This window comes from Pleuronectes platessa, chromosome 15 (assembly GCF_947347685.1).
Source record: "Pleuronectes platessa chromosome 15, fPlePla1.1, whole genome shotgun sequence".
NCBI lineage: Eukaryota > Metazoa > Chordata > Actinopteri > Pleuronectiformes > Pleuronectidae > Pleuronectes > Pleuronectes platessa.
This window is the reverse complement of record NC_070640.1, coordinates 11,624,554-11,637,371: the sequence shown is the minus strand read 5'-3', so window position 1 is coordinate 11,637,371 and position 12,818 is coordinate 11,624,554. Positions and strand designations below refer to the sequence as shown.

The following is a 12,818-nucleotide window of genomic DNA, read 5'->3' as shown; positions in this document are numbered from 1 at the left end:
CAGACCAGAGCCAGTCTAGAAAACTTTATGTTGTGTTGCGAGGTGACACAACACCTATTTAGTAAAGACAGATGAACCATCATGGCTGTTGATGGTAAATTGACTGAAGTGCACATTTTCATATGCAAGGTAAATCCTGCATCAGTGTCAATAAGCAGAAACTGAGAAGACGGATCACATGACTCCGGACTCTTGATTCGCTCCGGCGCCGCTCGGGTTCAAACACACGGAACAAGACCTTACTCGCTGACCTCATTTGCATAATGTTGTAAATTGGCCACTGAATTGGAGACAGCTGGACCCACTTTTTTTATCGCCCTGGGTAATAATTTGCTCCCTTAAGATTAGCGCCTCGCATTTAAGTCTTTAATTTCAGAGGCCAAAGTGTTTATCACTCGTGGCGCAGGAGAGTAAATCTGCCGACTTCCTGCAAAGTGATGAAAGACCCGGAACTGGGACAAGGGAGAAGAAACGGCTCCCTCGGATACGTCCTGTTAGGTTGTTTATCTTTGTTTGTGCACAACTTCATCCTTATTTTAATATTTCAACGTATCTGATTTGCATTTTAAGTATTTAGTAAAGACAGATGAACGCTTCCTCTACTTCTGTGCACATAAGCCCACTGCACAGGACACCATATATTTCCACATTTCACTGATTTTCTTTTTTAGTTGTTGTTGTTTATCATATTTCCTAGACACCATCCTTTGAGATGTGCAGCACCTGTGAGAGCGTGCCACCATCACAAGAAGCCAGCGTTCTCCAAAGTTACAAATGCCCTCACATTGTGGTCCTCGCCTATAGAGGACGTCAGCTCCGATAAATGAAGGATGATAAAGAACCAAACAAAAACATGCTAATGTGTCTTACGAAACTTTAGTTCTCACACATTATATACATGCCTTGTGCCAAAACAAAAATACATTTCTTTAAAAAGAGTTCTAATAAGGATTATGCAATGAAAAATGAACAGAAAATAAAATGAAAGCAAACTGATTAAAGGTGGCTAATATACAAATTTGAAGGAATACGGAAATCCAGAATCCAGAACAGCAATTTTCACAATCAACCACATTTTTAGCAGACACAATATACAGCAGGGAGCTAAAAACCACTTCAACCAAAAATATTAAAAAAAACATTTTTCTTTCAATAAAAAAAAAAACTGAACATGAATTAGCTTACACTTAAAAAAAAGATGCACCGTATGAACTAAGAGAACTAAATCAAACAGCCTTGTGATCTTTCCACGACCCAACTGATCAGAGGAACCAGCTCAAAGATGATCGAGTAATAGAAACACTGTTACTCTTTCAGTCATTTTTGTGCTTCTATGTTTTGTCGTCAGTTTCTAGTTTTGGAAAGGAGGCCCCTGCGCATCTATGACCCAACACTACCCTTTCTCTCCTTTTTAAAAAAAAAACTTTTAGCTTGAAGACCCCATGAAATGGAAATTAGCATCAGACAGGATGACAGGAATCTTTAGCCTGAGAGACACACGCCACTGAGGCAGAGATGCTAAACGTTAGCGAGCGATGGAAGCATTGGCTTCGAGCAGGTGTCAGGCAGTGCATGTTCATGTATTGGGGCTGTAGCTCAGACACATTGTTTCCCATTAAATATCTAGACTGGGGCAGCCCTATTTGATGCATGCTCACTCGTGCCTCATGCTCACGCTTTGGTCCACAACATGTCTACCATCCACGCAGACCGCTGTGCCATGCAGTGTGGGTCTTTCTCTCACACGAGAATCTACCGTTCACTCCTGTTACTTGGAATCTGTTGAGCGTGAGAAAGACCTTCGAGCGTCTGCATGTGTAAACCCGTTAACTGAGGGCCGATGGGAGGATCAGCTGCAGTAGCTTCTCTTGCTAGCTTCTCCAGGATTACCAACCCTAGCTTTATTTCAACGCATTCAACCCTCCTGCACATACTGTGATCGTGTTCTTCAGCCTGTATTATCTGTTGATGGTTCACTTCACATTTCACGGGGTCCTTCGGGCTTAAAAAACAATGGTCACATTAACTAAAACAAAAGTCTTGAAAAGTGGAAAAGCTAAGCTCACTCTGAAACGATTTGTACAGCTTTTAGAGAGGAGACTGAAACACCTGAACCCTCGATGTGAACAACAAACTACTGTTAAGCTGTCAAGAGGACACTGAAGATGTTTTCGCTAAACTGCAGCCTGGCACAGTGCAGGAATATACAGACAAAAGTACATAGCGACAGCAGGTTCAGCAAATGTGTATTTTTTTCATATATAGTTGATTGAGTTTATTTGATGGAATGCTTCGTCTAGTATCCTTCATATATTTTTGGTGTGTATTCTCTGCTCTAAACAATACCATCAATACCTTTTCATTAACCCTACCCTAAGAATGAAAATCATAGTACACACGCATCGGACAAACCTCACTACAGTGTCACACAAAACCTTCTTCGTATCTTACAAGGGGTCAACTGTTTAATTACAAAGTCTATTTAGAGGGGATGGGGTCGGCGGGGGGGTGTGGGGTCGGGGAGGGGGGGTGTGGAGCGTCTAAAAGTACCATATTCAGTGTGATAGACATGTATAAGGCGTAAAAACAGCACAGATCTTCATTCAAATAAAAAGACGCAATGCATAATACACAGCTGTGAGTTAAGCAATGAAATGATGGTCCGGTGAACCATCGAAGAAGCATTTACATTGCTACCGACAGACGATACATGAAGGCATTGACAGAAGTTCAATGGCGTCTGTATTTTTAGGCACCGTGTTGATGTGAGACATGAAATGTGTGTGTGTGTGTGTGTGTGTGTGTGTGTGTGTGAACAAAGGGGATTTCGTGTGTGTTTGGATGTCTGCCTGGGAGGGAAGGACGTACGAGTGGACACGCAAGAAGCAGTCATGGCAGATACACAGATTTCCAGGAACTCATGTCAAAAGATGAGGAAAACACGTGACAAAACTCGGGCAGCGACGGTGGAGCTGCCTGTGAAAACTGGCTGTCAAAAGAAACGGAATACGAGAGAAAGAAATAAAGGACGAGGTGTAAGTGAAAGAAAGGGGCTTAACCAAAAAAGGCAATAACACTCGGGGAGCTTCTCTATCCGTGGACTGCCTGCGGGCTCCTGGTGGTCGCGACGGGGCAGTGGTCAGAGGTGGAGAGGAAGAGACGGGGGCCGAGACAGAAAGAGAGAAAAAGAGATACAGAGACCGAAAGAGGAGAAGAGGGAGAAGGAGAGAGCTGCCTAGCTCCCCCTGCAGTCTAAATGAAGTATTCTTTCTTTTCTTCTGCGTGTGCATGGTTGCCCTCAGCGTTGATGATGGCTGTGTCGGCGTCGGGCGCGTCGTCCGCTCCTTTGGCTTCGTTTGTCAAGTACGTTCCTGAGGAAACGAAAAAAACAAACAAATCTGTATCGAGGAAAACAAATACAGAGCAGCCCTGCGTGCTGTTTGCTTCCTGAGGCGAAAAACACATCTGAAGACAACATCAGTAATGCTGCATTATTCATATAGGGAATGAGGAGCTCGGATAGTGACGAGTGTGTTAATAAAGCAGAGAGAAGGTGTGTGTGTGTGTGTGTGTGTGTGTAACTCAGAGTTTCACCTCCAAATAATGTGATGCAGCTCTCCGAGTAAAAAGCATGAGGGCTGAAAACTGACAATTAACTTTGAAGCCAAAGCTTCTCTCTCTTTCGCAGAGATGCTAAATGTTCAAGCCAATTAAGTCATATGTCACGAACTCCATTGTATCACTGAGCAAGTGCGTTAAGAATATGATACAGGGACTGTGTGACCTTCTAAATCACCTTTTAATATCACAGTTAATCCATAGTTCGAAAGCTGCAACTAAGAATTCATAAACTTATATATTAATTCATCACATTTTTCATTTAGTTATTTCCATTCCACATATTTCGACATTGAGGCATTGTCTAAAAATATGAAAACCGAAAAAAACTATGTCCATAACGACGTGTCCTGAACATTAATGTCTCCTGTCCATCAGTGCTTCTCATATGTGCATGACTCAAGGCTTCTTCTCCACTGGGTGTATGTCGGACATTTGTGCATTGGGAATGGTGAGGGTCTCTGGTGTGTAATGGGACAAGTAGGATGTGCTCCGCTGGTTTCCCGGAGCCTCGAGAGACTCAGGTCTGCTCCACCGAGGATTTACCTTTATGCCTGGCCAGGTATCTTCCCAGAACAATGATTAAACACAAGGTGACGAAGACCACGACGGCCACCACTCCTCCGATCAAGGCATGGTCCGTGCCGTGCTGCCCCAGAGCGTTGGGATCTAAGGAGAGACACACAGAGAGAAACAGAGAGAGAGGATGACGGCATCGGCTGGTGAGGAGAGGGAGTGAGGGCCAGAGGAGCGGCGAGAGGCAGGTAATACAAAACAGAGCAAGGAGGAAGCAGAAGATTATTCCCAGCTTGTTCCTGATCTAATGATTGTTTTGAGCTGCTGTCATTCCCCTCTCGCCATTCACATCATGCAGCCGGAGCTGAACTGCCTCGCACTCTGAGAATAATAATGGAGAGAGAGAGAGAGAGAGGCAGAGAGACGGACAACACATTGAGACAGAGCGGGCAGGCGTGCGTTCGCCCTGCAAAATGAAAGGAGGAGAGAATAAAAGACAGTTGGAATAAAGAGGTGAATAATTCAGGACCACCCGCGCGGAGTCCCCAACATGCAAACGAGGGCAGCAGCAGAGGAGTAGTACACAGTAAATAAATCATCAAACGGAAAATAAAAAACGGAAAGATCAATCTTCTTCTGTTTCCCTGGCGAGGGGGATTGTTGTCGGGGAAATGAATTAGGTGTTAGAGAGTTGGAACTGGTCCCTCGCCGTCGGAACAGCGGCAGAAATGATTGTAACAGTCGTGTGAGAGCGGAGGCAGCGTTATTAGCTCGTTCACGCCTCATGGAAATAAAAACTCATCAGAGGTTTCCCTTTACTTCAGCAAAAGCTTATTACATTTTATTATTCGCTTCCATTTTTTCCACCAAGTCTGACTTTCAGGCTATTCAAGGTAAGAGTGAGGGTGTGACACTGACACTGCACTGGGGAAGGATCTAAAAAAAAAAAAAGGTTGACAGTGGCAGCAGTGGGGAGATGGGTGACGGGATAACGTGTATTATTCATATCAGTCCGTGACACCTGAGAAATTAGCACTCGTCTCATTATCCTCCTCTGAGCACCGGTGTCACTATGTGTCTTTGTGTTTGTGTGTGTGGGGCTCGTGGTGGTTAACATGTCAGAGTGGTGTGTGCACAGAGAGAAGTCTGGTTTGGACACAGCCCACGTCGCACATCGCCTCTTCTCCTCTTCAGTATTCTCCTTTTCATTTCCGAGTCCGCCCATGAGGCCGAGTTGAACAGCTGGCTCGCACTCGGCCCATAACTCCCGGGGTCCGAGCGACCAGGCCGCCACGCTCCGCCGCCTCCGTGCCGACAAATACACACTCATGCCCGCGCACTCCTACATGCAGACATGCGTGGCGCGGGTTCACTGTGCTGCTTGGTCAGTGGAGCGGAGAGGCGAGGAACGTTCCCCCGGCGAGGACTCAGGCGTTTAGATTCACACATGGCTGTGTCTCTTCACCTCTACCTGTCGGGATGTCAACATACACACCCACTGTCTGTCTGTGCCTCAGTTTAGTTGTTACAACCCAGTGCTGGCACAAACAGCTCCTCACCACACACACACGTCTACACAGGATGCTACACATCGCACATTCTATATGCTGGTGTCATGTCCAAGTGGCTGGGATGTATGCCAACCCCCTGGACACCTCCAGGCCATGTTCGATTCAACGCTACTGCATCACTTTTGACCTTGAAGGAAAATGACACTGAAAACCAGTCGTCTGAGTAGAATAGAAAGCTAGCTCCAGAGGGATTGCAGCTTGTCCCTTCACGGAACAGAGCCGCTCAGTTAGTATGAATCAGGACAGAGACCTTAAAGCTAGGGTTGGTAATCCTGGAGAAGCGAGGACAGGCTACAATTTGAAATCTTGTAACCAGTAGATCCCCACCCCCTCCCATCGGACCTCTCGTCAAAGCCACGTCTCCTAAAACATGAACGCTCACTGCATCACAACTGCTGGAAGCCGGCTCTCTTGTGACTCGCTGACCGACTTCTGATCATCGTCTCTTCAGCATCTTTCTGCCAAATTCCTCTTGTTTTTTCCAGACGACTTTCCGTATTGATTGCTATCGCGACGTGAAGAGGATTTAATGTTGTTAAAATAACATCTTACGATATATGCTACTGTATTAATATCCCGCAGCTCCAGCAAAGGTAGAATATATATATATATATATATGATTTACTATCAAAGTGGAAATTGTTAACCACATACTGAGAATGAAGATCAATGGCAGGGAAGCTGATTATGCTGCAGCGGTGGTTTGAAAAACTTACTGTGTTGTATTTTAATGATTTATTTCTTTTTCTCTCACCATGACTCTGCATTGGCAATTTATCGCCCCTGTGACTTATCTGTTAAACCAACGTGTGGTATAAGTAGGAATCATTTGATCCTGATACCATATGTTCAACTTCACTGAGACAGACTGGATAAGGTAAAATGGACTTGTGTGGCACGTTTGTTATTAATTAACAAATTTCTGAACATAAAGTAATTTAAAACTGAAACCTGGTTAAAAAGCAACAAACCTACTGTTCTAATTATGACATCCCCTCCATGATGTAGTTATTAGGGTTTGGTTGAATGGTATAATTGCGGCCTGGCTGCTTCTCTATTTGCTGAGGCTCTGAACTGTTACTAAACATTCCTATTGGTTGGTTATAGATGGGTTTACTGTAATGTTGTCTCTGGTCAGAACCATTATGGCAACATTCTAGTCTTTTAATCTACACGTGGATGCAATGGTTGAGTCTAAAGCTGATAAGTTGCTGAAATTGCTGAGCTCCTTTGATTTTATCCAACATGTTAAGAGGCAGCCTCACAACCGGGGCCAAACGTTGGATATAATTATTACTCATGGTCTAAGGATTGATCCTCTGTAATTAAACTGCTGCATGTTTCCTCTGCATTGTTATCATCATGTAGCTTTGTTCCTGAGCCGGTTGTCAGGAAACGTTATCTGAAGTTTGATAAATCGTATTAATAACAGGGCTCCTTCCTCACTCCTGTGATTATCTAGTTAACAATTTTATTAATAAGATGATGACTTACCATTAGCACTATGGCACCAGCAAAACTAAATGAGATTAAATATGAACGTAAACCACCATGGAGAACATGGGCTCTCATAAACTCTTGAAGAACTCATCACTAACTTTAACAAGGCAATTTGAAATAGAAGACAAGCTCATTTCTCAAAGCTGATTTTCGAAAATTCCCCCAAATCCCAAAACACTTTACTCAACTATTGACAAACCTCGTAAATCCAGTTTCCACTAGAGTGTCACTCAGTTGACCGCATACCTCCGTCAAAGCCCAACTGTTCCCTTATGAAACCAGATGTAAATTCATTACATCCAAATTGTATTATTTGGAGCTGCGCCAATAATATCAGTTCCCCCCCAAAAAAGATTCATCGAGATCCATGAATTATTCTCTAGGAATTTGAGGTTCGGACTCGACTTTTGCATAATCCTGATGTTTTACAAACAAATGCAGACGTACCCTAAGATCCCTGCTTGCATTGCCTCAGGATCAAAATGTGAAGAGCTTCCTGCATCTTTCCGAAGAAAGATAAAAAAAATACTGGTTGGACCTCAACCAGGTTGTTAGGAAAATAAGTGAAGCATTGCTCATTCTTCAAGTTCAATGTAAAGTTTTATATATTTGTCAAGTGAACACAGGCTGAACGACACAATGAAAAGTCTTGGATGAGAACGACAGGTTAGCTCAGCAATGCAATAAGAGAAGAAGAGAGAAGAAGATGTAAGTTAAGTTTAGATAAAGCAATAAGGCTCCTGTAGTGCTCTGTGTGAGACAACTGGGATTTTGCCCCTGCTGTTGAAGAAAAGCTCCTTTTTTAAACTATGTTTAATCGTCTAAAGGTTGAAATGCCAGCGACAGTAAATCACTCTCTGCCCACTCGACTTTCCTATGTGTATATGTGTTTATTTATTATAAATATCATATATCTTCCAAGCTAAAATGGGGTGATTATTCAATTGATTTTCCTTCAGCTTGATGTTTGTGAAGCAACAGAAGCCGATGACCTGTCGTCATTATATAAAGTACAAAGTGTAAATACACTTAGCCTGAGTGCCTTGGCCTTCAACTGCTAAACATGGCTTATGTATTGTGTTCTTGTGTATTCTCTTCTAATCCACTGCTACACTATAGAGCGGAAAAAACCCAAAACAGCGAGGGTTCATAAAGACACACCGAGTAAAAGAAAAGAAAAAAGAGAGATTGATATAAAGAAAAAGGTTGAAATTTCAGCTCGAGTGAGACAAGGAGGAGAGGGATATATTTTTATGGCTGCAGAACACATTATCTTTTAATAAGGGCACATACATTCTTCTCTGTGTGATTTAATATGTGAGCGTGGCAGAGCAAACTCCTCTTTTAATATTTATAACGCTCTCCTTGTCGTCTGGCCTTGCGAATGGGGCTTGTTTAATAAATGAAACGGGTTCAGGGCTTCTGTGAGGCACAGCTTGGCCAGACTGAACCAAATTGTTACTCTTTAACTGCTCGACTATCTCCTCATCGGATCTGTTTCACTGATGCCGGCTCCATATGGGCTAACTGCAAAAGGAGGTGTGATGGGGGGTGGTCAGGACTGTGTGAAGACTCGAAATGGAAGAATATATAATATAAAACATAGTCAAAGAATAGAGCCATAATGTGTGTCTCAATTCAGGGGCCGGTGCTTTCTGGAGCTGCCTTTGAAGACGGATTGCATCACAGCCGAACAACAACGCTGTCCAATTTTAAAAGACCTTCCAACTGCAGCTGATGGATGTGTCCTCCAACAGGTGGATCCTTCTCGGGCCAACTCATCCCAGGATTCATTGTGCTTTGGTGACAAACTGCTTTTTTAAAGAGATAATGGCGGCGGCTAATGTCTGATGCCAACACTTAAATGAAAGTATCCAGCTTGGAAAGAACTTCAAACATCCTATACATCCAAGTAAAAGCATGTGGCAAAGCTGCTGAACATTTTCTGCCAAACTTCAAGAAGAACACTGGTAATGACTGAAATGTGACTCACTAAAACATTCTTAGTCCTTGATAGAACTCTGTGGTACAGAGGTTTAATTATGCAAAGGAATAATTATGAGTTCTAGTGAAATGTCATATAGTCAATTCAATCAAGGGCTAAGCTGGAGAGAAATTATGACCCTACACTTGTCCCCTGCTTCAATAATGCCACCACTTCCATGTCACGCTGATCCGACCTTATACCTGCAATATCACACGCTAGGTGGTGAATCGAGTTTCCTGATCTTTGCATAAAAAGGTAAATGGGAAATCTATAAGAGGGGAAGCTGGGAGTGGAGTGGCTGAGCAGTCAAAGCACTAAAAGGTTTGACTTGAGTAACTTCCTCGTTGTGTGTACTGAATATTGAATATGTGCCCTTAGCTCATTCTTCAAACACTGCATTTGCTGCCAATGTCAGAAAAACTTCAGAAGCAACGTCTCCTCCTCTGTAAAATATTGTTACAGCTTCTCTCGGGCCTGAGAGGAAACCATCCTCCGCACAAATTTGAACAGTTCAGACGCAGTGTTGAACATTTTCAGCAAGCTATAGTCAAATGGTATTTATATACTGCTGTTAACATACTGTACATTTCTGCCTCCCTCACTTTTCCCCTCGGTATTAAATAGTTTTTATATTAAATTCATGCCCTACAGGCATCTGTTTCTTCTTTGGGATTAAACCATTTCCTCTCTATATCTAAGATAAAGCTTTGTGAAGCAATGGCTCCAGTTGCTCGGATCAATAAATCAGCTGGTTGGTGGTTTCAGGGAATCTTTGTGTGTGTGTGTGTATGTGTGTAAGTGTATGTGTGTGTGTGAATGTGTGTGAGTGAGAGAGAGTAATAGTGCATCGTAACATAATAATTTCTACATTAACTAGTGGAGTTCCCGTTCTTAACCTGCCTGTTTGTTTGGCTAGTGGTGACAGTGGCAGGTTGTTGCTTTCTAACTGAAACTATGAAAGTGACCTGCAGGAATTGAGCCAAAGACCAGCACCAGGACTAAGTCCAGAGAACACTGAAGCTGCTCCCCTACTACTGCACAAAGAGCAGTTCACCTGTTTACTGAAAGTGCGGTGAAGCTCAACACAACCTTAACACTTTGTATCCAGTTACTTCGGATACCCGGCTTCCTCCCCCAATCCAGAAACATGCAGATTTGGCAATAGGTTGATTGGAGACTCTAAAATAAATGAATGGTTGTTTGTCTCAATGTCAGCCCTCAAAGCATGAGCAGTATAGATAATGATGGAAGTTTGAAGATATTTTCCATAATTTCAAGATGTGCCAAGTTCCAGCTTTTTATTTGAAAATACTTCACATGATCATTGAATGTGGAACAGGAATATGACACTGCAGTGACGGTCAGTTTAAGTTAGGGACGCAAAAGGGAGAAGTGCCTGCACACACAGAGCACGTGAAGGGAGAGAAGGCGCCTGCAGACTTCCCTTGTTCAATGAGTCAATTATTCTCAGCTTTTTGGGCTGAGACTGGAAACTCACCGATTTACATCTAATGCTGGTCTGTAATGCTGAGACAAAAGAATCCCTGGAGGCTGCAGCAGAGGGCCGGGTAAGACACATATACTAATGCATCCAAAGAAAGACTGGAACGTTACCAAAACACATGTGTGTTTGTCTGCGTCCTCGCTTGCTAGGTCACATTGGATTAATTCGAATCAGAGAAACTAATTATTCCAGCTAATCATTCAATAAAGCCCACATGTGGACTTGGACACTATCTTGAATGCCCGAATACTTCCTGTCTCTTCCCGGTATGAAAAGAAATTGTGGTCAGCAGGGTGACAACATGAAGTTATAAGCAAAGCAATATAATTAATCACATGAATTCATTAAGTCACTCGCAAAAATCCATCTACAAAAGAGGCTCCGTGTTTTGCAGAAGGCATAATCGCTTCCAACCAGGATTAAAATGCAACAAAGGACTGAGCAGGGCGATAACTTCATTCATACGACTGCTTTGGCGGCATAATCAAGACTGTGCTGTGGCTTCTCTTAAGCATTTCTCTGTCACAACCTGCGTTAGCTCCGGAGAGCTGCATTGTGTGAGTCAACGGCGGAACAAGAGCAGCAGGAACAGTAGCCAGTCAGCGATGAGTGATACTGGAGGAGGCAAGTTGCCACCACCACAAACCCCTGAGGGAGACGAGTGGAGAAAAAATGAATAAAGCAGCGAATAAAACCTCATGTCAACAAATTAAAATTAGACTGCCTCGTGCGTATGGGAGTGTTCACATGCATGCGTGTGCTTCTTCAACACTGCTGATAGTGTCCGTTGCCGGTGAGATTTAACGAATAGAATTGCTATTATATGTAATTCATAACACTAGCCTCGGGATCTAATGATTTCTCTTTTTTCTGCTCTACACTTTATCCCAAATTGTTGCCATAATTCTTCCCCAAAGCGAGGTAATGTGACAGGTCATCAATAAGCGTACCCTGCAATAAGTGGAGAGACCTTTGCATTATGTTTTAATTTCTCCTGTGCTCCTCAGCTTTATTGTGTGAGGAATGAGGACTGGGAGGGAAAGTAAAGGGAAGATGGCCGGCACTGTTCAATATTTAACCACCACTCTCCCTCTCCCTCTGGGGATGCTGCAACCCCAACATGGCCTTTCTGGTTTAAACACAGCTACCAAACAGCCGCTCTGGACACTTGCCCTCAAGAAAATATGTCCTTTCGCTCGTCACATGGCCTAACCCCTACCCTCCATTTAAAACAAGATCAATAGCAATGGAATAAAGCCGTTACGAATCCCTCCAAGGGATGAGAATTGTCCATTCACTTATTGAGTTTTCACAGAAGGTTCGTCCTCAGCCTAAAGCAGCTTGAATAGGTGAACTTTGGGTTAAAGGCATGAAGGGTAGGGCCTTTTTAACTCCCATGGCTCTTTCTACTGAACCGGTGAAAATCACGTGGAAGTCCACATGATATTCTAAAGCAAAAAGTTAAGTTGTATTAATATATTTTATACAACTTTTAACAAATATATGGTCTTCTTCTTGTTTTCTCATTTATTCTAGATTTCTTAATTATCTACATAAGATCGAAAGAGTGTGAAATTACATAAAAGAAGATTTCAACATTTGTGTTTCTTTTGTTCACTCTGTTACTAGTTCTCCAACGACGGATAAAAGTTTTTTCTACGCAAGTGTATAGACGTGTATTATTTTAGTTTTTCGGTCTTCTCCGCAGGCAGAGACACCAGGCATGAATAATTGCTGTCTTCTCGGCAGTGAGCCCTTTTTCTGCGGCTACAGGGTCTGGGGTTGGCCACACGAATGCCGATTATGAGAAGTGAATTGTAAATATTTTAAACACCAAAGAAACTCTTGTGCACGATTCAACCTTTCAGCTCCACAAGGTCAAAACTAATTTGCAAGCCATGAAAAAGCATTTGGCAAATTTGAAAGAATTCAGAGGTGGTGGGGAAAGAGGGAGAGGGTGTGGGTGTTCGCGGAAGGGAGGGAGAAGTCTGATGACATTGGATAGACCTCTGATACTTAGCAAAGGAGTTATTATAGCCATTAAGGCTCGCTGGGCTATTGAAGCAGTATGTGTGTTGGGCATACCTGCCAGCACTTCATTAATAAAGTGAATCACAGTGTG

At 43.0% G+C, this 12,818-nt stretch overlaps 1 protein-coding gene across 1 annotated transcript in view; it reads right to left on the bottom strand.

Annotated features, from left to right (window-relative positions):
• Positions 1-860: 860 nt before the first annotated feature.
• cadm2a (cell adhesion molecule 2a) overlaps positions 861-12,818 on the bottom strand; it is a 203,104-nt gene continuing 191,146 nt past the window's right edge. The window contains exons 9-10 of the mRNA XM_053442145.1: positions 4,165-4,287; positions 861-3,371 (exon numbers count right to left, since the gene is read on the bottom strand). Of these exons, the coding sequence (XP_053298120.1) occupies positions 3,253-3,371; positions 4,165-4,287 (242 nt within the window). The 3' untranslated portion in view covers positions 861-3,252. The remainder of the gene's footprint in view (positions 3,372-4,164; positions 4,288-12,818) is intronic.